General features: G+C 43.9%; 1 protein-coding gene across 4 annotated transcripts; it reads left to right on the top strand.

The window, feature by feature from the left end:
- The first annotated feature begins 1,554 nt into the window (after positions 1-1,554).
- On the top strand, positions 1,555-23,601 carry waca (WW domain containing adaptor with coiled-coil a). 4 transcript variants are annotated; one of them, XM_031872383.1, is made up of 13 exons: positions 1,555-1,817; positions 1,993-2,023; positions 2,858-3,050; positions 12,248-12,339; positions 14,047-14,162; positions 14,288-14,403; positions 18,514-18,762; positions 20,138-20,260; positions 20,398-20,549; positions 20,691-20,833; positions 21,279-21,480; positions 21,617-21,744; positions 21,840-23,601. In XM_031872383.1, exons 1-13 carry the CDS (start codon positions 1,777-1,779, stop codon positions 21,907-21,909), a joined length of 1,656 nt encoding a protein of 551 aa, XP_031728243.1. In that variant the 5' UTR covers positions 1,555-1,776; the 3' UTR covers positions 21,910-23,601. The 4 variants fall into 4 exon arrangements, with proteins under 4 accessions (XP_031728243.1, XP_031728241.1, XP_031728244.1 ...); XM_031872381.1 differs by having other exon boundaries at positions 20,138-20,266; XM_031872384.1 differs by having other exon boundaries at positions 1,556-1,817; positions 20,401-20,549.
- Positions 23,602-24,081: the final 480 nt, after the last annotated feature.

The raw sequence follows: 24,081 nt of genomic DNA, 5'->3' as shown, positions 1-24,081 counted from the left end.
TAAAATGTGTCTAAATATGGCTGATGTTAGATCAGTGTATCTTCAGTCACGGTCAAGTGGGTGTGATCCCACTGAGCACTGAACGAGGACACTGCCAGTACACCTCTGCTGTTGTTGACATTTACCTCCACCATTCCTCTGTATCCTTTTAATATTTGCACCACATCTAATACCTGCACTATATGTAATACCTCATATTTTGTCGTATTTATATGTCAAGCACAGTGGCCTACAGGAGGGGGCAGCAAAGCATTAAAAACTTGAAATTGATCCTGAAACTGATCCTGAGAAATATCACATAAACTCTGTTTTTATTAGAGGCACTCTGCGTGTGTGTCCGTCTGTCTGTCTGTGTGTGTGTGCGTGTCTGTGTGTGTGTGTGAACAAGTACCAGAAATGTGCCAACAATAGAAGCACCCCCTTTTGTGTCCCCACATTAAAGTGTGTTGTGTGCCAAAATGCTGAACCGCAGCTTCTTTTGTCCTCGGCCTGGGATATGACATGGGGCACATTGTCTGGGAACAATGGAGCCCAGCAGCCCTCTTCTGACAGATACTCACTCTGGACCATCAATACAACCTGGTCACAGCCACAACATGTGAAGAGACTGTTCTGCATGCACATGCACTGTTTCATTACAAAGGCCTGCGCGTTGACTTGCAAATGTACCATTGTACTCCAAGGATGCTTCCCGAGGGACTAATTTGTGGCCCTCTGTAATGATTATATTTTAAGTCTTTTATGATATCTATTTACGGTATATTTGCGGTAACTATCCATCTATATAGTATTATTTATGTAAAATGACATGTGCAGAACCTTTTTTTATCACAGCTAAAGACAGTGAATACTACAATTAAAATATTAAAATAAATTATTTTGATGCTTGCGATGTCACATTACAACCACTAGATGTCAGGAGAGATCAAGTCAGTGCCTTCTGCAGGCCTTTAATGCCTTTAATGGCTTTTAAAACTTTATATCTACAGCCCTTGATTGAAAAATTGACTAGGTAGGAATTTTATTCGAACATTTAGAAATGCAATTGTGGAAAGAAAATCACAATTCATCCAAGAATACGTTAGAAATAAAAGGTTTTACAAGTTTTTGAGACTGCTCCGCTCCAGCCAGTGTGTCCCGGATGTTGCCATCGGAAGGGTGAGGTGGAGAATGGGGGTTGCAGTCAGGTTGCCAGGTCTGTACAATACCCACAATTGTCCATCTATTTGGTGGATATTTACTAAATACTCGATTTCTTTTCAATTATTATGGGAAAATCATAATCATGACATCTAATACTCACACTAGAGGGTTTTGATACTCCATTCTTCCAATGTTTTTATTGTGTTTTTAGCAGCAGTCCTAAGATTGTATTAAAAGTAATAGTTGTAGCTGACTGTAAATCAAAATACGGACCCATATCTAAACCAACATGCAACCACACTTCATGTTGGTGACATGATAATATGATTACGTGACACTTTTCATGGGTACAATAGACTTATAAAGGCTTTCCCATACTGGCGAGTGTTTAATATCTGGCAACCCAACGCGCAGCTCCACTGCTACGTTTTGTGAGCCGATAGAGGCTGTGTGTCTGAGTGGGAGATGGACTGAGTGAGGGCGCTCTTTCGACCTGTGCTGCCGATAGCAGTGAAAAATACCCACAAGCTAAGTTGAAATAATTGACGATTGTAGGTCGCTGAATCAACCAGAAAAACATAGTACCGTCATCAATCTTTCACATCCCACTCCAAACACACCAACACGGCATTGATGGTAATGTATGCAAGGAAACAACCGAGACTCGGCGATGGGTAAACATCTTTTTTGACGTTACTTATTCAGATTTTCCTACGCTTTGACAATCCGCCATTTTTTTACTGAAACCAAAATAAGTGGGCTTGAAACTGTTGCAGCGCTTTCAACAATTTCTCAACACGTTGACATTTGAAGCTTCACGTTCACGACTGTTTTTCTTTACATTTGCAGGTGCGACCGAAGAGATTCTCAGCCCTATCAGGTACTTGTTAGCCAACTGTAGCCCAGCTAGCCTGCTAGCAGCAAATAAGATTAAGATGGACACTCTAGCTCAGGCTTCTGGAGAGCACAACAGGCCCCACGTCAGTGCGGAAAATAACGTGAAAAGTAAATGGTTTTGTTAGAAATTGCAATTTTAAAGCTGCAAAGACTCCCTAACGTGGACATTGTCGGGTAAAGACAACACGGCCTCAATGTATTCGTCGAATTCGGCTGTTTTTAGAAAAGGTACGAGCGAGTTTTGTTGCAGCTCAAGCTAATGATAGCTTGTTACTATTAGCTCGCTCGCTAGCCAGTCCGATTAGGGCCTGACCGCAATCTGTCATTTTAAGGATACAGCTAGCTAAGCTCTGCAAACATCAAAGTGCTCTAAATGTATCCCGCAAAACCACGTACACACGATTAAACTCAAAATATGGGTTGTACGCAGTGACAAAAGGCGAACACTTGGATGTCTGACAAAATGTTCTGTTTGCTTAATTATCAGTAATTAATGTGTCAGTATACACAAGTACGTTTCTACCAAGTGAGAAACTACTACAGCCACAATAGAATCACTATTTATTTGTGTAGCACGAGAAAAGATTGACAGATGAATCTGCTGCTTTCTAATCATAAATAATCAGCTGTTCAAATTAATAACATACACATTAAAACTTTGATGCACAAGTACTCTGAGTTAGTATTACTCTGAACAGCCAAATATGGCGTTAAATGAGAATGTGACACCGGCTTGAGAGACCTCGTGATGGCGATGAAATCGGTTGTACGCCACAAAACGCTAGATTGCAGTGAGGTGTTTGATTTGTGTCTACAGGCGCTCAAATACTCGTCCAAGAGCCATCCAGGAGGGGACCACCGGCATGAGAAGATGCGAGACTCGTCCGATGTCACTCCTCCCTGCAAGATGCTCAGGAGGTCTGACAGCCCTGAAAACAAGCACATCGACAGCACAGGGCACAGCAGAGCAAAGGCTGTCCACACACACCGGGCCAGAGACCGGGACGGAGGTGAGACACGGTGCTCGTTGGGACCCAAACTGGGTTCGGATGGCAAACTAATAGCTCACTTATAACGGCTATATTTAAATGTCGCGCAACACTGAAATTCTGCAGCTGTGAGATTTATTTGTTGTTGTTTTTAACTTCAGACATCGGCACAGCCTGCTTGGTGGTTATTTATGTTTTGAAGTAGTCGGTATTCCAGCTGTTGTAGTTTGGGATCAATCGAGCGTAATGTAGATGAACTTATGGAGCAATCGAACGAATTTCAATTTTGATCAAGAAGCACTTTATCTTAAACAGTCGACTTATCTGCTGTTGTTTTGTGATTTCTGTAACTGAAACCACTGCAAAACTAGATGTTTTGTATGCGTTTGAATCTACTGCATCAAGGTGAATATTAACGCCACACACTGGGCAAACATCCAGGCTTTTGAAGGAAACATCCTGTAATGGGTGTTTCTTCGTCTTGTTTACGGTTCATATACAGTTTCACTGACGGTGTCAGAAGTACTTATTTTAAGGTTTGAGTGATGCAAAGTGGAGACTTCTATAATGGGGACAGTTTTAAATCGTATTGCATCGTTAGTTTGTTGTGTTTTTTTTTTTTTTTTCCAAGATAACATAAACATAAGGATACACAACCTTCCAACATTTCTCACTATTTGACTAAATGGCGGACAAACTGTGAGCCATGCGTGCGGTGTAATTTTAGTGTGTGCGCGAAGCGAAGCATTGTTGTGGTGCGGGGCTCAATCTTAGTTTAACATGAGAGCAGTGGGTTGAGCTGCTACAGTTGAGTTTCCACACAACGTTGTGTGCAGCTGTGATACGTTGGTGAAACAAGCGTCGGGCTAATGTTGAACTGTAGATCAAGAGTTGAAAATATGAGCCTGAGGAACACAAACAAACATTCAGGGATGGTTGTACAGATTTTACGTGACACACTGTTTGAGATTACTGTCTACTATCATATACTGTTAAAAAACAATAGCAAAGAACGAGCTTTCATTATTTCAGTCGTCTTCTATTATTATTATATCAAACAGTTTTTTGGGGGCTTAGACGGCATCAAACTAGGTTTCTAATACCTGCCTGACATGTCATCCCACTGCAGGTCAGGTTGTCATGACAGAGTATTATTGATCAAATTAAATTTGGGTTTTAATGTATCGTGATCAAACTAGCAAATTGGCAAAACGCACACGGACTACATTGGACGACTGCCCTTTTCAGGTTTTATATATTGCATGAAAGAAAAAAATGTATCCTCTACCAAGATTTAATATCGGATTTCAAAGTTGAGTTTCGTCACAGATGTGTACAGACGAGTCCCTGATCCAGACCAGCATCCGCATATTATTTATACTGGTAGTTTTCAAAGCTTTTGAAAGGACCTGGGTATTAGATCAATACTTTTATACGCACAACAGGTCAAATGGCCGTCTGTTATGTCACTTGTAGTGGAGAACAAACAATTATCAACCACTGCGGAGCGTTTTAGCATCTTCTAGTTTGTTGTTTTCGGGTTTCCGGCCCACAACTGAACTTTTACGGTCGAGTCTCGCCGCTGTCAACGGCCGGAGCGTTTCAGACTTGACTGTCACAAATACACACCGATAAAAGCACCATTAATACGCCTGAGGATTTCTCAAAAAAGGCCAATTTGTTTTTTATTGCATTGGAAACTGGAGATCTTCAGAAAATCTACATTTGAGTATATCTTTTTTGCAGCAAATCTAATTGTTGACATGATGATCAAAAATAGTTTCGTTGTAATTCATTTAACACTTAACTTCTTTCTCTCCAGGGCTTGTATAAAAGCGACAAAGTAGTCCATGAATATGATAAATTAGTTTACAGTTAGTGACAATCCCTCCTCGTCATAGTGGACGTCGGTTTATTCCGTTTTTTGCTGGTTACACTCGTTTTCTTCCTGCTTCTCTGCAGCACATTTTGTTTGTACGCCGTCTGGCGTTTCGGAGAATAACGCGACTGAACAGCTCGTTGAGCGTAAACGCCTTTGTGCAGTCGGTACGATGGGCAGCGGGGGAAACTACTACGCTGGGCAGTGAGAGGGAAATCCCTCTCTCTACAACCGCATCAGTCATACGCCAGCACTGCCATACAGACGGTAGCAGTAAGCTAGCTGTCGTGTGCTATTCAGTAGAGCAAATGAGAAAGGTGTGTGTGTGTGTGTGTGTGTGTGTGTGTGTGTGTGTGTGTGTGTGTGTGTGTGTGTGTGTGTGTGTGTGTAACAATGGATGTGGGTCCTTTTGACGCACGTCATGCGTTGCCAACATGCGCTGCCCTTTAGAGCTCCTTTTCCTGTTGTCAACTCTGTGCATACTGAGTCGTGTGTGGGGGGGGGGTGTATCAGGGATAAGCCGTTAGGAGAGTCAAACCATGGAAGCTCATTAAGTGGTGTTGTAATGTCAGCTACAGGTGAGGGTTCTCTATAGGTTGTTGGCTTAAAGGATTAACTGGGGAATGTTGATTCTTTTACGAACCATCTCTTGTCATTTGCACATGCAAAATACCGTCTGTGTTTTCTACTGATGGGGGTGGATCATGTTTTCTTCATGATTCTGCTGCAGCCATGGTGATGTTGAAATAGTGGTATGATGCCAGAGAGGGCCGTAGAGGTGCGCCGATCGTAGAGGTGCAACGGATCAGATCAGCACAAAAGGAAGAAAGGGAGCAAATATAATCTCTAGAGCAGCGGCTCCCAAACTTTTTAGGCCACGCACCCCCTTCTACATCCCAACCGGGTTCACGCACCCCCAATCCCCCACCCCTTAAAAAAAAAAAATAAGAAAATCAACAGAGCCTATTTATAGTCGCATAACAATCGGACCAATGAGAGAACAGTTTGCTCGCACGTGGTGTTTGTTTACAAGTTTTAGTCCGCTGTTAAATGTTGCAGTGTGAACGCAAACCAAACAAAGGGGCAACTGCAACATTGTATCATATTAATCCCTGAATCGGAACAAAGCAAACGAACCGGGTGTGAAAACGCCCTGAAACACTGCAACAAAGTTTAATACATTTCAGTTACACAAGACGTCACTTTTAAAGAGCAATAAGGATGGCAAGGACACACGCACAGGCTCAGAGGCAGATTGCATCACATTTAATTTACAATTAACCATACATAGCGGTTACATTAATCTGAATCGAATTACAATAAAGTTACTCTCTCCAATCATACATTCCACCATCTCTTTGGCAGCTGGCGAGCACACGTCTTCGGCGATTGTGTGAGGTAGCCCCTTTCTTGCTATTCTGTAACTGACCAGATATGAAGCCCGCACTGCGTGTTTTGTAGACCTAACACATGAATGAGACTGCAGTTATTTTTGGCTGTTTTGTAACTCCTCCAATTTCGATATAAAAAATGTAAGGGGCTTTTGACTTGCACTGGCATGCTTGGTGTTCAGGTGGCGACTTAAATAAGAGGGCTTCAGACAGCTGTTAGCCAGAACCTCACTGCACACCACGCACTGTGGTTTTGGGCAATCTGCATTGCCAATCCAAGTGAAGCCCAGACACAGATCATTTTCATCATATTTCCTCTTTTTTTTCCCAGTCTGATGCTCACTTTCGTTTCCTCTTTTTTCACCTTGACTCCGCGATGGGCCTATGTGCTCCCGATTTGTCTGTGCAATCCCTTCCTCCTTTTCGGTCTCCTCCGTCTCATCTTTCTCTGACTCCCGTTCGATTTCTTCTCCCGGTCTCTCCCCAATGCACCTCTCAGTTTCTCTCGCCTCTCTCTCTCTCTCTGTCCCTCTCCTCTTTTATGACTGATAGCTTCAGATGTCCCACCTGACAGTTTCCCCGATTTCAGCCAGTTTAGCATATTTGCATGAATGTTGCTGAATAAATGAAGTTAGCTGTTAGCTGACGTTATAGCTGCACAAGCTAGGCTAGCTAGTGTGTACGTAAAAGACAGTCTGGCGGCAGGAGCAGAAGTGCATTTATTTATTACATTGTGAGTTTTAAAATTTAAATGTTACAAAGGGAATTTTTATATTTCATGTTTTTGTGAAAAATCCCACTTACATTTTTTAAAATTATATTTAATATCAATTATTACACCATTAGACCACATTACATTTTTCCTCTCGCGCACCCCCTGGAGGCAGCTCACCACACCACACTTTGGGAATCCCTGCTCTAGAGATCTGTGACCATATCTTTTCTGATACTAATTGCTGATCATTGATGAACCATGTTTGTTTTTTTTGTTTTTTTTCACCGTCCCAAAAATAATTTCAACTGCTCTGAAGTCTGTGTAAACATAAAAAAATCTAAATGTTTTATTTTGTTAGTCATTTATAGGGATGAGTATCAATACTATTATCTTACTTACAAACAACATTAACATATAACAACACAGCTGCTGCCTTTATTAATAACTATGTATCAAACAACTCATGGCTGCAGCCTCAGCCCAGCAATCTACAAAAAGTTCCCAAATCTCTAAAATACAGTCGCGAGCTAAACTATTAGCTGAGCGAATAGCTTTCATTTATTATCCTGTTATGATCAAACTCCGCATCACTAATGTTAGCTGCAGTGGGCGAGGACGGACGGCTGCTCCACAAACAGAAGCAAACTGATCATTTCTACAGATTGATGTTCTGCTTGTTGGCCAGATGTTGTGATAAACTGCTGGTGTTTCCTCCCTTACTTGTGAGGGTTTTATTGCAACAGTTATTAGCATTTACTGGTGTAAACTGTAGCCGACCTTTCCATCATTTTATTCTCTCTGCAATGATGTGTGTCTCGCGCTGTACTAATCCGGAGACAGAGAGGAGTTTTGTTCCTCTGAGATCTCACTCAGTAACTTCTAAAGTACCGATAGCAGAACCGCTAACTCCGGACTTTATCGATACTCCGGGTATTTACTGTCTTATCCAGTATCGGGGGGGGGAATCCCTAGTCATTTATAGTGTGTTTTTTTTTATTCATTAAAACACACAATTCAAATGATTAGGAAATAAAAGATTGTATTTTCATTGATTAAAACAAATATTCTATTAGTAGTTTTAGTGACGTATTATAAGGTGCGTAGAGCTCGTTGTAAACGGGTTATAGTTCATCTCTAATATCTAGTTATGTTGTTGTGAAAACATCTTCAAACATCTGTATTTATTCACCAGTTTCTCACCAACGCTACATTTTATGAGATCACATGTGGACTCATAATGTTAGAATTTACCTTCACCCAACACTCATTTTCACTGAACAGAGCCTGAACGCATCATAATGTAAACAAACAGAACCTTTGTCCTCATGTCAATCTAAACACTGATTGGTTGTTTACAATGTAACATTATCAGATCGGCGTCTAGAAAAGCATAAATGAGGTCCTGATCGCATACTTTACTGAATATTGGCGGATAACAATCGTCTTAACTTCCCACTGTGATGGTTAACGTTAAACTGTGTTTTTAATCTGCGGTGCTTGTGCGTGCCGAACCGTGAAGGAGGATCCGTACTGATCGCGGATCAACGGTGGTCTGTTACACCACTACTGTCGATGGGAACCGGCCCGAATGCAATTTTTTGTTTTGCCAGTCACTTTTACTCTAACCAGCTCGTCTACCGACAGTCCTGCTTGTAACAGAGCTAATGGCTAACGCTATCGGCGGTTGCAATGACTTTCACTATGGTGCGTTCAAGGTTTACTCAGTTAAAAATCAGTTTTGGACGAAGGCAAATTCTACAGCCATAATGATTTGTTCATATATAATCTTGTAATGTGTAGGTTTTGGTGAGAAATCCAGTTGTTTGAAGGAGCAACATTAAATAAGGAAAAAGGAGATCAGCGCAGCTCCTGTGCAATGATGATTGGGAATTTTAACAACCAGTCCTGTCTGGTTGACAGCGTGAGAACAGTGGTAGAGTTCATACATGTCTGCCTGATACCTGAATTACTTATGTTCTTCAAGCCAGAATATCTGAGTAACTAAAGATGTCCTGTCATCCATGTGGTGTCCAGTTCACCTTAAGTAAAGAGCACCTCCACTAACGTTAGTGTTGCTGTGTTTCTAGTTTCAGATATTTAAACGGTCATCTAGTTCCTCCATTGATAGGGTGGATGTGAAAAGCCTCTTTCACTTTGAGTCCATGAACTTGTTGAGTCTCTTACTGATTCTTCTTGCTTTTTTTTATGTGATCAGAGAGAAACGTAGTAAACATTCAGGTCAAAATGACGAACTGCACCGGCAGCAGATTAATATCCGCTGTTGCTGGTTCCAGTTCTGTTTCGGCTAAAATGAGGCTGTTGTGTTGATTGCTCGCTGCATGTTGGTGTGTGTACTCCGCCAAAGATCGGTTGTGAGTGATGAGACGCATCGCTGTTTAGCATCACTGTGTGATAGCGAGTGTTTTTGTAGCTCAACAAGAGCAATAGAGTGGCGACTCTCCACTCGAGGAATTACCTAGTTAATCACATCACAGCCATTTCTCTACAGCCCAACAGAAGGAAGCGGCTCAACTGCCAAAATCAGGCGGCAGCAAGCGAGTTTTGGGCATTACAAAGATGAGTGAAATCAGCTGTGTGGGTTTTAATTCTGTCTTCAGTGACTAGGACTATTTGTTGTCGATCACAGCGTGCTGACCGGGAATCGTACCGCTGACCTTCTGCTTGCCGTGCTCTACCTCTAAACCACAGGCGCCTCATAGACTTGTATGAAACTGGTGGTGGCCCGGAGTGAGTGGTTTCAGATTAGTTTTACAGATGTGGTTTAATATTATCATGAAACATATCCTGCAAGTTTTGACTTTGAAGTGTCGTCGTTTTAATTGAAACTTTCAGGGAATATTTCAGGCACCCTTGTCGACATGTTCTGCAAGTGTTGTGGTGATTGGCCCAAGGCTTTTTGACTTTTGTCTACTTTTGGGGTTAGCCACGCCCTCTCTGAAGTTCATTGGTCAATATCTTGAAAACCGCATGAGATATAAACAAGCTCATGATAACTTTTAACATTGTTATTCCAATAATGATCTTCATAATGTTTGGTAGCAAACAGAGATATGGTTTAGGAGGTGTCAAAAATATTGTTTTCAGAAAATTCCAAAATGTAGTGCTTGGACCTATGAGGTCAGAGTGATGGTTCTGTAGAGCACATTCAGCTGGCGACTCAATCGGACTTGTTGCGTGAGGGCTGGCACTGTTTTTCAGTTTGTGGCCACCGAGTAGTTGATTGGTATGAAACTTTCAGAGTGTTTAGGATACTCTAGTAGACATGTCCTGCACGTTTTGTGACGATTGGCCCAAAGGTTGTTCACTTTTGTCAAGTTTTGTGCTGAGCCTCGTCCTTTTGATGCCATTTTTAAATTCATTGGTCAATATCCAAAAAACCAGACATAAGATCTTAAGCTTTTGTTAAAGCTTGGGGCATTGCCTTTTGAAAAATCACATTTTTGTGGGTTATTAACGCCGCCACCATGAGGTAATACCTCTTCAGAAGCATCATTTCCAGTTATTAGTCCAAGTGTCATGTTTCTACCTCATTCCAGCTCACAGGAATTTGAGCCGGAGCGGCACATGTGAGAAGCTTAACAAATCACAATAACAACAACAAACCGGCACACACTTAGAAGGGTTCTAGTTTGAGGTAGAACCTGAATAAGGACCTCCGGTATTTTGAGCAGTACTTACCACCTCCCTAAACCAATTTACTGGGACGAACCCTGTGTGTTGGTGCAACGGAGTCGACGGAAAGAGGAACGTCATTGTGGATCAGTTGTGGGCGTGATTTGAACAGCCTCTCTTTGAACGTATTTCTGAAGTTCAAATACACAACACCCATTAATGTGTGACCCTGGGGGTTAGTGTTTAAAGAGGAACACGATATAACATCGTGTACCTCACCTGTTGAACCAGCAGACGACGAGATCAAAGGTCAGTCTGAAACGGACCCAGAGCGCAGCACTGACTTTGGGTCAGGCCTGTCTAGCTTCAAAATGAGAAAAATATGCCCGTTTTTCATCCGCTTCAGTTTTTCGTATTGACACAGAAATGTTCCTTTTTGTGTTTCCATAATAACCAGTGAGCTGTATGTTTTTTTTCGTTGCCCAGCTGCAGGTAAAATGTGTAGATTTTGCTCTTTTGGTTTACGCCGGTCCTGTTCTTGCATCCTTCATAACCTTCTGCTGCATGTAAAGAAACCTCGTCATTGGCGGTGTTTTCAGATCGGAAACGCCAGGAAGGCAGCGTAGTACCGACGCAGATGTTTAAATCATTTAAAGTAATGCAGGAACACTTATGGACTTGTGAAAATAGATCTTGGTTCATCTACACTGCAGAGTTTTCCATAAGAAAGAAATGCTGCACCACTATGCTCTTTTGTTGCCTTTCCAAATAGGCTGCCAGATTTATATTATTGTGGCACATTTCCATAAATATGGAGAAATAGAAAAAAAATGTTTTGTTTTCAGTCCAAAATGGTGGCCGTGTCATTGTGAGACTCTGCAGATAACAGATTTAGAGCTTTGGTGACGGTGCCAGAAATATATGACTCCCACAATGTGACTGCTGCTACTACCCACATTTACAAACCACCAAATCCCAATACCACATCAAATTAACCAGAGTACTCAGGCAGGCTACGTAATACTACGACTTTACGATCCTGCTCCTCCTCTGTCGAGGTTTCCATCCATAAAAGTGCCAATGCTGTGACCGACGCTTGTTTATTGTTGTGCAACATTTGCATGAGAGCGGTGCAGACGGATGATGTTGTAGCTCAACTACTCATCAGGCGTTCACTGCACCATCTTTGTCTGTTGTAGCTGACCAGGAACCTGCTTCTGTGTGTCGTTAGCGCTCGTCATAGTGTGGTGTTGCTAACAGGGTACAGCTAAAAATGCTCAGGCGGTTCTCGCTCTTGTGAACTTTAGCTCCATATTATTTGCATCAATTTACAAACGGTGTATTCTGCGTGCACTCGATTGTGACCCCTGAACTGTGACGGTTTTAAAGTAAAATGTTTCTGTGAAATTGTTTTGGTAATCGTTGTGTTACTGAGCATACGACTAAAAGTTATTGAGTTATTGGGCATTGGATGTTTGTTTCTGAGCACAGCCGGCCTCAGGCTGGTGTGTGTTGTTGTTGTTGTTGTTGTCCTCAACCAGGCTATTGTTGTTGTGTGTTACTGACGGGGTCTTTCCCTCTTCTTGTGTTTTTGTTGCAGGGACCAGTTATTCTCCACAAGAAAACTCTCACAACCACAGTTCCCTTCATAGCTCCAACTCACATCCTAACCCCAGCAAGACCTCAGACACAGTAAGTGTTGCCTCTACCTCAGCACGGGGCTAGATGATGATGATGATGATGATGGTGATGATGGACTAAAGAGAATTCCAGTGACTGCTGTTCTGTAGTTTCACGGCTTTGATAACAGGTTTTGTTGTGTACTCTTCCTGTAAAGGCGGGAAATATTAAAGCACTACCACGATAACAATGATGAGATCTTGAAAATGTATAATGTTTTATATTGTCAAATGAAAACTGGACTCGGGGATTAATACAAACATTTAACGGCAGAAAAACAATAAGCTCTTCATTTCCTCGAATAACCAAAATGTTTTGGAAGATTTTTGCTGATTTTGTTTCCCGTCCTTTTAATGTTCGTTCTTTACATTCTTGTGCCAAAAGTCACAATAAAATCATTTTTGTTCTCCTCTCACCCTCACTTGCTCCGTTATATCTGGAAGAGACAGTAGTCCCATTTGTTAGGGCCGTGTATTAGCAAGCACCTCACGATACAATACGTGCTGCGAAACACGGTTTCACGATACGATATATCGCAAAATATATTGCGATACAATACATAATACTTTTTTTTTTTTTTTTTTTTTAAGGTATAAATAGAGCTGAAAATACAACTTGCTTTATTATACCACCTGGATAGTCTAATACGTAAATCACATATTGATGACTCGGCGGACAAATTGCATCAAAACTTTAAAAGGGTATTTGCTTTGCACAAAGTCACTCAACACACTGAACTAAAACGCTCTTGCCACAACGTCATCTGAAAATAAAAGACGTACTGTATTTGTTTCCTATTGCATCACTGACCACTCTTAACTTACATGTAGATATCATAAACCTATTAAATAAAGTGCATTGAGTAAAGTTTTCTGTCACTATGGCTGGGTGGTCTTTCCCGTTTTATGTCCCATTCCTCCGCGTTCAGTCTTCCGTACCTCTGCGGTGTTGCTGCCTGTACGGCTCTCGTGGCGTAAACCGTAACATGTGACTCGGCGGTCTAGTCGTCTTAACATCGCACATAAGGGCTGCTCTCTCTGCGGGGGGGGGGGGGGCATGTTTTGACAGGTTTCATCGACCTCTCCGTAAATCCAGGGATTTACACAATCCATCATGTGTGGCGAGTCGGGATCACATAGCGCCGCTCTACAGTATACCGCCGCTTTCTTGTGAGACGCCATGTTGTGATTTTGGCCGGGTCATGTGACAGGAAATAGGCAGCGACATCTAGCGTTACACAAGCGGAGGAGGAGGTATTACAGGGATTCAATGCAGTTTAAAGGACATTTTAAATCAGTTTGAAACATGTGTATTAACGGTTAAAAAATGATCGCGTTAGTAAGCTATATCGATATTTTTGCACAGCCCTTAAACCCATTCAGTTAATAAATGTGATTTAAACAATGATAAATAAAGCAACGTTGCTATGCTGTGCATTACAATATTCAACAACACAATGAAGTACTGCATTACAGTTTAAAATGGAAACCGAATGCAAGGAAATGAGCACAAAATGCCCAAATATAATGACTGTATTTAACTGTTTCACGTTGCATCTCTGAGATCAGCCCCGGCGCTGACGACGAGTCTGTGGATCGCTCTTGTACATTTCACATTTTATTACAAGCTCTTGCATCACCTCCCCTCAGCACACTCGCACACAATTGTTGTTGTCGTCCGTCTGGCCTCATGTTCCTAAAGATCTGCTCCTCTTCTCAGCCTTACGAACCCGGTGACGACTGGTCAGAGCACATCAGCTCGTCTGGAAAGAAATACTACTACAACTGCAGGACAGAGGTGTCCCAGTGGGAGAAGCCCAAAGAGTGGTTGGAGAGGTAAGCTCAAACCTCTTGATTGGACACACATTTTATTATTATTTTATTGTGAATGAGTGTCACGTAAAGGTTGGATACACGGCTGATATCTGTTTGCATGCACGCTCGTATCTTGTGTCTCTCAGAGAGCAGAGGCAAAAAGAGGCAACAAAGACTGCGGTTGTCAACAGTTTCCCCAAAGACAGAGACTACAGAAGGGAGGCCATGCAAGCATCGGCAGCCCCCGGCTTCACCGGAGCAAGTAAGTGTTCAACACCACACAGTCTGCTACGACTGGTTTTAATGAATGGCATGTCTTTATATTTAGTGTTTCCATCTTGGTCTCCATCATCGTGCCTGAAAGCCGAGCAATGCCTCACATTGCCGTTACTGGTTAGTCGATGATGACCGTTGTTGAGCTGATCTACGGCTGATGAACGCTAACGAACTGCTTACCAAAAGACAGACTACAAATGGCTGAACGACGCACGCTGATGTGGCTTTGAGGCAACGTGCTGCTGTGCCCTCGAACTAATCTGTTGATACCCTTTGATTGAACCAGGGTGCCCCAAAAACCATTACCTTCTTGGCCAGTTAGTGTTGTGTGACTAAAAAATGATTTAGTCTAAATTGGGGAAAGATTCTAATGGATCTTCTGCCGGTAAAATATCTAGTTGTTCTCGTTAAGATAACTATTAGCATCATTTTTTCGTGGCTGGAGATGGACCAAAATGCCTCTGAACACAATTGGTTAGACATACAACCAATGAGAGCAACAAAACGAATGATGTAAAATCTCAGCAGTGTATAGCGTGCAGAGATGAGCTGTGATGGTACAGCATATCGGTGTGTCTGTTAGCGGTTTTATCTGCCCGTCGGGTCTCTCGTTGCTGGAAGTCAGTCCAAAGCGGAGGCGGATTGAATTCATCTGCCAGAGCAAATAAAACATGAGCTCCCAGGACCATCTGGTTCCCAGGCGAAGTGTCTTTGCCTTTTCTCATGCAAACTGCATCACCAATTAGCACGACAACAGTTTCTGTTTCGGTACAGTTCAGTTTTTATGCAGGATTGCATGGGAAGCCTGGTGACGCCATTCTAATCGTAGTCTGCACGTGGTCCAGAGCTCGCTGTGTGCTTTTACTGGCTGTCAACAGTAGCCGATGTGCTAGTTGTCTGGTCTCGGCTCACGTTGTTCACATTGTTGCAGCATACATACCCAGATTCCCTCGGGTACCGCTGTCTCCTGTTGCCGTCTGACGAGGATCCTCCAAGGCTGCTACGAGGCAATTACAGGCAGAATGTATCCGAGTATTTTTACTACACAGCGGCACTCCTGTTCAGCTACTTGAGCTGTGATTAGATTGAATAACCTGTGTCTGGATGCCTGTTCACCACTCCCAACGCCACTTCCTCTTCTGTAGAATTGAACACTATTGTGTTCATGAATAAGCACTCTGGAACGTTTGATACACAGAAAGACGACATACGACCACACAAAAGAGTAATTCAATTAGTACTGTTGAAGGAATGCGATCTGACTCCTCCTCACATGACCGACGCTGAGCGACCATCTTTGAAACCTCCACTCTGCGGTATGTTTTGGCACCTGCTTCGTTAGTACTTCACCTCACATGCCCGCACACATCATCTTATCCGCCTGTCGTGTCTGAGGGAATGTTTCTGGCACTCGCCTATATTTCATGCCAAAGCCACGACGTGCCGATAAATGGATATAGTATTCCAATAAATGAGAAGGGTGTGTTATTTCACGCAGGTCCTAGTCTGTCTGATTGCAGCCTCAAGGCCTCGGTCATGGCTGCTGTGAAGTCAGAACCATGCAGGCCAAAGTTTGACCACATATGAAGCATGCCGCTGGAAAAGTAAACTGGACACTCGTTTGGTGTGCTGGATTCCTGATCCGTTGTCCTTGTTAAGTGTTTGCACACAGTTTTATCTTTTTTAATGACTTTCACATTGTTCACCCAACAAGCAAAGGTGCGCTTCTCGCTGTCAGCAGGCCGCCACCATGTTTTCTATTTTGCGTGACTCGTAGACTCCTAATTGCAGGATGTAAAGAAGTTAGGAGTGCAACGGATCACAACCCGCATTGTTCGGATCGTACCGCGTGTTTTGAGTCACGGATCGGATAATTTTTTGCATCTGCTTTCCATTTATTAATTAAAGAATTTCAAGAACACTTAAAGCAAAGAACTTTGGGCTATAGTCTTGCATGAAAACCACAATATTTAAGATGTTTTTTTTTCAAAAAGATGAGAATATCTACATTATCTGGGGAAAGGGTAGCGCCAGGTGTGCGTCTGTGTGACTCTCACAGAGGGGGTGTGTCTGCAGTACTGGACTTTAAATCTCCACTCCTCCATGATAAGTGAGTCAGTCCTTTCATTTTCAATCAGTGTTTGTACGGTCATGGAAAACCTGGAAAAGTCATGGAATTTTAAAATGGTTATTTCCAGGCCTGGAAAAGTGCTTGAAAAAAATAAAATCCCAAAGGTTTTGGAAAAGTAATGGAAATTTGTTATATTCATATTTTCGTGTTGTTCATTTACGCTGAGTTGCCAGCCAGCGTTTCTCAGATTGGAGTGAGACGAGGAGAAAAGGTGATGTCGTGATCTTCGCTATAGAACATCTTTGACGTGTCGAGTCTTGGCCAATCAGCGTTCACATGTGTACAGCGTCTTCATTTCCCTCCGTTAAAGTTTAAGTTCCGTTATGTTCCGTTACCGTTCAGACTTGCTGGGTTAAGTTAATGTTCACTGCATGCGGAACTTTCTCGACTGTTAACGTCCATCATTATCGCGATTTAGAAGGAAAAACGTAACGTGATGAAACATGCAGCCCCCCCGTGTTCCGGTTCAGTTCACGCAGTCACTCATTAACGTTAAACCGGAACACCGGCGCATCTGGTTGCAGGTTGTTTTTCTTAACTCAAAGTAGAATGAGGATGATTTCGTGGTCGGAATAACTTTCATGACCACGAAATATGAGGCCCAGATACTGATGAGGTCAACGAGCTTCAAGAAGAGGAGGCTGTCTGTAGCGCAGCTTGACGCAGGGCTGAGATGTGAGTGGAGCGGGGCCTGGATAAAGGTGGTGGTCTAAACAGTATTTTAAATACATTGATAAGGCAGGGTATGCTAAATGTAGCCTCTGCTCCAAAGAGATGAACTACAGCAACAAGGGCTCACATGCCCTCTCATCACACTGTTCACTGTGATGACCACAGCCAGTGTACTAACAGTCCCACGATGCTGTCAAGAACCCTGAAGTAATGAGAGAGGGTTAAGGTGCCTGTACCTTCATTTCAGCGGGTTGCTAATGCAGAGGTGTGTATAGATCACAGCTATTATTTTACTCTTGATAAACTACCTTAGTCAGAGTAGATTATCATTTTCATTTAAATAATTGAACTGCATATTAATTGCAAATAGAAGATAGGCCACAATTCTAACATTTTGCAGTAATAGTGGAAGTTAATATTAAGCCGTACAGTAACAGGGTTCAATGAAAAATTTGCACTGCAAAAGGGAAAGCAATATGTGCACTAGCTGGATGCTACTACCTACTAAGGTGCTTATTGATGTGTCAGTGTTATGAATGCCTGTCAACCAGAGTATATTTATAAATGTTTATTCTTTTAATCAAACTATTGTCTCTCATTTGTTTGTGTCATTTAAGGTATACTGTATGCTTTGGAATTCTCATTTAGTTTAAGTACTACATTTTCTCACTTTTTCATGTATACACCGAGATTTCACTAAATGTTTGGTCATGGAAATTTGGTTTAAATTCATGGAAAAGTCATGGAAATCCATTGGTCAAAATGTGTATGAACCCTGTTCAATACATGTGGTAATAGCTTTAGCCCGGTCTGATTCTGCCACAAACGGTTTCTTAAATGCTGCGATGATTTGTTGTTGTTGTTGTTGTTGTTGTTGTTGTTGTTGTTGTTGTTGTTGTTGTTGTGCCTTGGCCCCCGTCGCTCAGACCAGGATGGTGGTGCTTCAAGTGTGTGGACATGCCCGATGTATTGCTGTTGTATGTCTTTCTCGTTGAACAACACGTACATACCGTTTTGTCCACCACCCTCATCCTGTCATTATAAGTTACAGGGAAACCAAACGTGTGACTTAAATGACGCCGGGGGCTTCTGAAGTTCCTCCTCTCGCCGTGACTTCCGTTCACGTGAACACACTACTGCTTTATATCTGTTCACTGCAATTAATTTAATTAATTATAGTTTGCCGACTATAAACCTTTGAGAGTGCTTGTTGGTGAGCCAGATGTCTGTTAGAGCCTGTTGGTCGAGTTGCTTTGTGAGACTCTCTGTTGATGGAGTGACTCCTCTCTGCAGAGTCGGCCCAGGCGGAGAAGCCTGCAGCGTCCCTCGCCTCCCAGTCATCGTCCTCCGGCTCGGGGAGCTTGAACCCGTCATCGGGGCCGCCCGGCTCGTCGGCCTCCACGGTGCCCGTGTCCCCGGTGCTGCAGTCCCCCACCCCCACGCTCCTCCAGGACCCCACCCTGCTTCGCCAGCTTCTCCCAGCACTTCAGACCGCCCTGCAGCTCAACAACGCCAGCGTGGACATGGCGAAAATTAACGAAGGTAAGAGGAAACGTGGGGCGACGCACACACGCACGTTCCACTGCGTGTCTGCGTAGAGCTAGCTGCAGTGGCCGTGTGTCGAGGAGCACTAGTTGCAGGGCAACGCTTCTGTAACTACACGCTGCACTGGTCTCAGCTGCTGGTCTGACTTCACTGTGTCTTGGCAGGCTTTGACGTGAAATGATAAACTTTCCTCCAAGGGAGTAGACGGGGATGCACGCATTGATTTTCAGCCTTTAATTGTGCAAACAGACTAACGTGTCAACACCACCAATGTCCTTTCCTGTGGGTTTTGAGCCCAGTATTATTGGGTCCTATCTAACTAGACTTCCCCATTGCACGAGGACTTGAACAGAGACTGTCTCATGGTCGGTGTACTCCTGACATTTGACTTATTTGTACAACCACATCAGAGGGCTAAAGTGTGCAGATTTGTTCCAAACAGTCAGCGTGCGGCGACACACAACAGTTGTAAATATGGAGATAAAAACATACACCTTCAGATGGTCTGTCCTAGAAGGCAGCTACTGAGGGAGGGGCTACAAATGAATCCCACTAGTCAGACACAGTCCCTTCCAATAATCCCAGTGTCGGGGTGACGTGAGGTTTCAGATGCCGTTTGGCCGTTCGACAAGCACTTCTGTCGGAGTACACGATGAATGACTGGCCCAACAGTCGGTGTGGTGCCAACACTGAGTGGAAAACTTGGCTGACATTGTAGGGGGGGGGGGGGCCTCGTGCATCCAGACTGTCTGAGATTTAGTTCTGTTATCCAGCCCAAGGAGCATCAGTTCACCTCTGCAGCTGAAGTTCTGGCTCCACTATGAAAACGCTGTGTGGCTAGATGGTTTGTGTTGATTTGGTCAGTGCTGGTTGTACGCACATCAGCAAAGATGACATATTGGCTCTCAGAGGTGAAGTGTGAACAAAACCTAAAATTGACAACATGCTCACTTCCAACCCATGTTGCGCACAATGAATGTTGCATAATTGTCATAAACATGAAGATGTTCATAAGGATTCAAGGATCATTTATTGTCATTACGTAACTCAGGGATGCACAACGAAATGCAACACGAGAAGAACACATGACCAACAAAACGATGGTCGATGTTGATGAAGTACTCATGGCATATGACAGAAAACAAAAACAACCACAAATTAAACCAAAATAATGTAGCGAAATTCATGTGAGCTACCGGGTTCAACTTGTTTCACCCCAGCCTGTTCAAGCTAAATGGCATCGCTGCTGAACATGTGTACACGGAAGACATTTCTGTCAAATTCACCGCCCTGCAGTGGAGTAACCGTTCAAGCAGCAGGACTCTATACCCTCCGTGCAGGTGTGCTAACTGTGCGTCTGTCTGTCTCCTAGTTCTCACCGCTGCTGTCACACAAGCATCATTACAGTCGATGCTCCACAAGATCCTCACCGCTGGACCGTCGGCTTTCAACATCACTACTATCCTCTCCCAAGCCGCTCAGCTGTCCAACCAAGGTAAAGGTCCGTACCACCGCTGTGAGTGCCTTGTGTCGTGACTGCTTCGGGAACCTTCTGTTTCCTGTGAGTTAGATGCTTTACGATGCAGGCGATCCTTCAGATTGTCTCATCTCTTTGTTTGTGTGTCCGTCCAGCAGCTCAGCAGTCAAACCATTCGCCCATGTCGTTAACATCGGACGCCTCGTCGCCCAGGTCTTACGTGTCCCCGAGGATCAGCACACCACAGACCAACGCTGGTCCCCACAAACCCCTCCTCAGCACGCAGCCCGTCATCTCGCAGGCGAAAGTAAGACCAGCCGAGTGAACGAAAGAGGCTCTGATGAATATCCAGACAGAATATTTCTATCCTTACTTTCTACAAGCTTGTATCTTGATTCCCGTGGAGAGGGGCCCCGTCTTGATGTGTGGTGTGTGTCTTACTGTCTAGGTGAGCACGCAAGCAGGGAAGCAGGCCTCCCATCCCCATCCTCATCCCCATCCCCCGCCCACGTCCCAACAGTCCCTCTCCAGCGACAAGCAGCACAGTCAGGATGCCACCACGGCCTCCCCGCGCACCGTCCAGCGCCACGGGTAGGTACCGATGCATGAGAAGGGAGCTCCTGGCTGTAGATTGTCCTCAATGTGTGGTGCTATGGCACCACCTGCTGTCCATCGTAGGAACAATGACAAAATAATGTGTTTCTCTGTTTCCTAGCTTTGGTAGAGGCAGACACACACACAGCTGTTGACACAAATATTCAATGAGAAGAATATTTGTTCTTCTGACTTAGTTTGAGTCAGTCTCTCTGCCACATTTGGATAAGAAGGTTGTACAAGTTTCCTGTTTCCTTACTAACACTGAGCGGCTGTACTGAGAGCCTTGATCAAATAGTAATTTCCCTGCAGGTGGCTGTTAAGAGACCTGTATTAGGTGATCACAGCATTGGAAGAAGGGATGTTTGGTTTTTTAGATTTCTGCTCCGTTTCTTCCTCAACATAACATCTCACACGCTTACTCCACCTGTGTCGATTGCAGCAGTCACAGGAGTCCCTCCACGGGTCCCAACCACATCTCCTCCTCCTCCAGCAGCAGCAACGCCCCCCACTCCGCCTCCGCTCCCCCCTCCGCCTCAGCAGCACGGCCCTCCTGCTCCTTCACCCCCACCCTCGCCGCCCACTTCGATGAGAATCTCATCAAACACGTGCAGGGCTGGCCCGCCGAACACGCCGAGAAGCAGGTTTGTACCACCGACGCGTTCCCCTCATTTCTTTTTTTTTTTTTTGGGGGGGGGGGGGGGGGGGGGGCTGATTGTGGTTATTCACAGCAACACCCTTTTAACACAAATGGTGTGTGTGTGTGCGCGCTTTATCAAGGCATCGAGACTACGTGAAGAGGCTCACACCATGGGGAGCATCTGTATGTCTGAGAACTGCACCGAGCTCAAAAACCTGCGCTCCTTGGTCCGAGTCTGTGAAATACAAGCGACATTGCGTGAGCAGAGGTGAGAATCTGTTTTTAGTCCCCGGGGGGGTGCACCTGTTGGCTTAAGTAAAGAAAAATTATCTATAATAACTGTTTTCTTTGTCTCTCCCGCAGGATATTGTTTCTGAGACAGCAAATCAAAGAACTTGAAAAGTTGAAGAATCAGAATTCCTTCATGGTCTGAGAACTTGTGGTTGCGAGTTGAAGCGAGAGTTTGGAGGGAGGGTGGGGGAGTTTAAAAAGGGTGAGGGGCGGGTAAGACCCATTGCACATAGGTGGAAGCTGGAGGGAGAGCGGTTGTTCGGTTCCCTCTGGAGTCTTAACAGGCGCAGGAGCTGCTGCAGTCGGGTCCGCTTCAGAGCGCTGGGCTCGGTGAACCAAGAGGGAAACCCGAAGATGGGGGAGTGGGGGGGCTTTACAAGACTCTGTTTTGTAAACATCCCCACGGCGGTGGATTAAAAAAATGTAGATTTCTTGTAGATGTTATTATCTATGTTGTACATACGTTTTGTAGATTGAAGCCATGGAAAGCCATGCCTATCAAAGCTTTTGACATCCAAACTAATCGACGCCTAGGCGGCTACATTCATTAGCTAGCCTCTCCTTCACGTTAACTCGTCTGCAGACTTGAAAGCTTCTTCTTTCTTTTTCTTTTTTGTTAATTCATGGATCATTGAACCATTGAGCATGCGCGACCTGCACGTCAGCGGAGGATGTTCCAAAGCCATGAATTAATACACACACACACAAGCCGAGCATTAAAAAGCAGAACGCGCCGGCTCACGACGTAGTTTTTGTCCTCATGAAATATCAGTAAGCTGATCTACTCTTTGTCTAGACTCTCTGGGTGAACTGTAACCTGTACTCGGGCTCAGTAAACACCCACTCCCTCCTCCTCCTCCTCCTCTGCAGGTCTATCATGACTGCTCGCAACGGTTCAGTGATCTACTTGCAGCTTCTGGTGGCCCTGCATGTCCCAGTCTAGGAAAAAACAAAACAAAAAAGCAGTGCCTGGTGGTGTGGTGGAGAGTGATTTAAAAAAAAAAAACTAAAAAACTAAAAAAAAAAAACTAAAAAAAAAATATTTAAAAGCAAAAAAAACGTGAGATGTGATGGCGTGCTGCTTTGGACCCCACACACACACACACACACACACACACACCTTCTCCTGAGGCATTAACACTTCACACCCCCCTTTGTAGTGTTTGTTTTGTGTTCCAACAATTTTTGGTTTCCCCCCCCCCCTCCCACCACCACTGGTTCATTCCTTTTGTACAGTCGCTAACATACAGTGGAGTTATTCTTTTTCTTTTTTTTTTTCCAGAAGAGGACGCAGAATATAAAAGTTTTATTTATAAAGAGTCGTAGTGGCGAGCGGTAAATCCCCATCATTTGCAGTTTAGGAGTGGAGCTCTGGGTTTAGAGGGGGGAGGGGGGGGGGAGCAGGGCAACAAGAGGTCACAAGGTGAAATGTGAAATGTATGTATTGTAATAAAGATGTTGAACTAAAGCAAGCGCTGGTTATTTTTCTTGGGTGTGTTGAGGTTTGGTTCATACGCTAGTGCCTTGTTGGAAGTCTTAAGTCTCACAGCCTCACTCCACACTTCATTTCATCCCGTTGGACCGGTGAGGATGAGCATGTCGTGCACGGGGGTGTGTCGTCGTACCCTTACTTGTTTTGTTCCCCACTGTTGAAGAGCAGGGTCCTAAGCGGCAAAGGCCTGTTTTTTTGTTTGTTGTTTCTTCTCCACCGTACTATCTATCGAGTCTATAACTGAACCGCACCACACATTCAGTAAAGGTGACCACATCATTGCTTTGTATATTGTTTCCTGAAGTATATTGACAAATGAAAATAAAATATGCCTCTCCAGGGCCATGTTGTTCTTGGGTTTTTGATGGTCAATCATCTTATCTTACTATTCAGTTATAAAGTAGGGCACCATAATAAACATCAAGTCCATCATGAGTTCAACCTGTGATCTCCACTGCCCCCTGCCGGTGGTCTCGTGTCTCACACTGTGGGGACCTCCGGTCTCTGTTGAGCAGATTGTTGTCAGATCGAGTGGCTCATCTGTTGTCCTCTCGTCTCAACTTGCAAGACATGTTGGAGCACACAGACCTTCCTCTAGTCTCAGGGGGGGATTTGTTAAGAGATCTCATGGTTGTGAGTATCTGAAGGTGGGCTGTGACATTAACCAACCCGAGGATGGATGCTACGCTCATGTGATGACGCCGCATGAGTTAACCAGTGGTGCAGTGGTAACGTGCAATAAAAGCATGCACGCAGCTCCACTAAATCTTTACATAGATACATAGTTGTTTGCTGCTATATTAATGCTCTGATCACCATATA

Source organism: Anarrhichthys ocellatus, unplaced genomic scaffold, assembly GCF_004355925.1.
Source record: "Anarrhichthys ocellatus isolate YVR2014 unplaced genomic scaffold, GSC_Weel_1.0 scaffold63, whole genome shotgun sequence".
NCBI classification, from domain to species: domain Eukaryota; kingdom Metazoa; phylum Chordata; class Actinopteri; order Perciformes; family Anarhichadidae; genus Anarrhichthys; species Anarrhichthys ocellatus.
Note: the sequence above shows the minus strand (reverse complement) of the source record. Positions and strands in the feature narration are given on the sequence as shown.

Coding starts and splice junctions, on each gene's coding strand:
- waca (XM_031872381.1), top strand. CDS start 1,777: ATGGTAATGTATGCAAGGAAACAACCGAGACTCGGCGATGG. Junction 1,818..1,992: donor CAACCGAGACTCGGCGATGG/GTAAACATCTTT, acceptor TTACATTTGCAG/GTGCGACCGAAGAGATTCTC. Junction 12,340..14,046: donor CCAGCAAGACCTCAGACACA/GTAAGTGTTGCC, acceptor TCCTCTTCTCAG/CCTTACGAACCCGGTGACGA.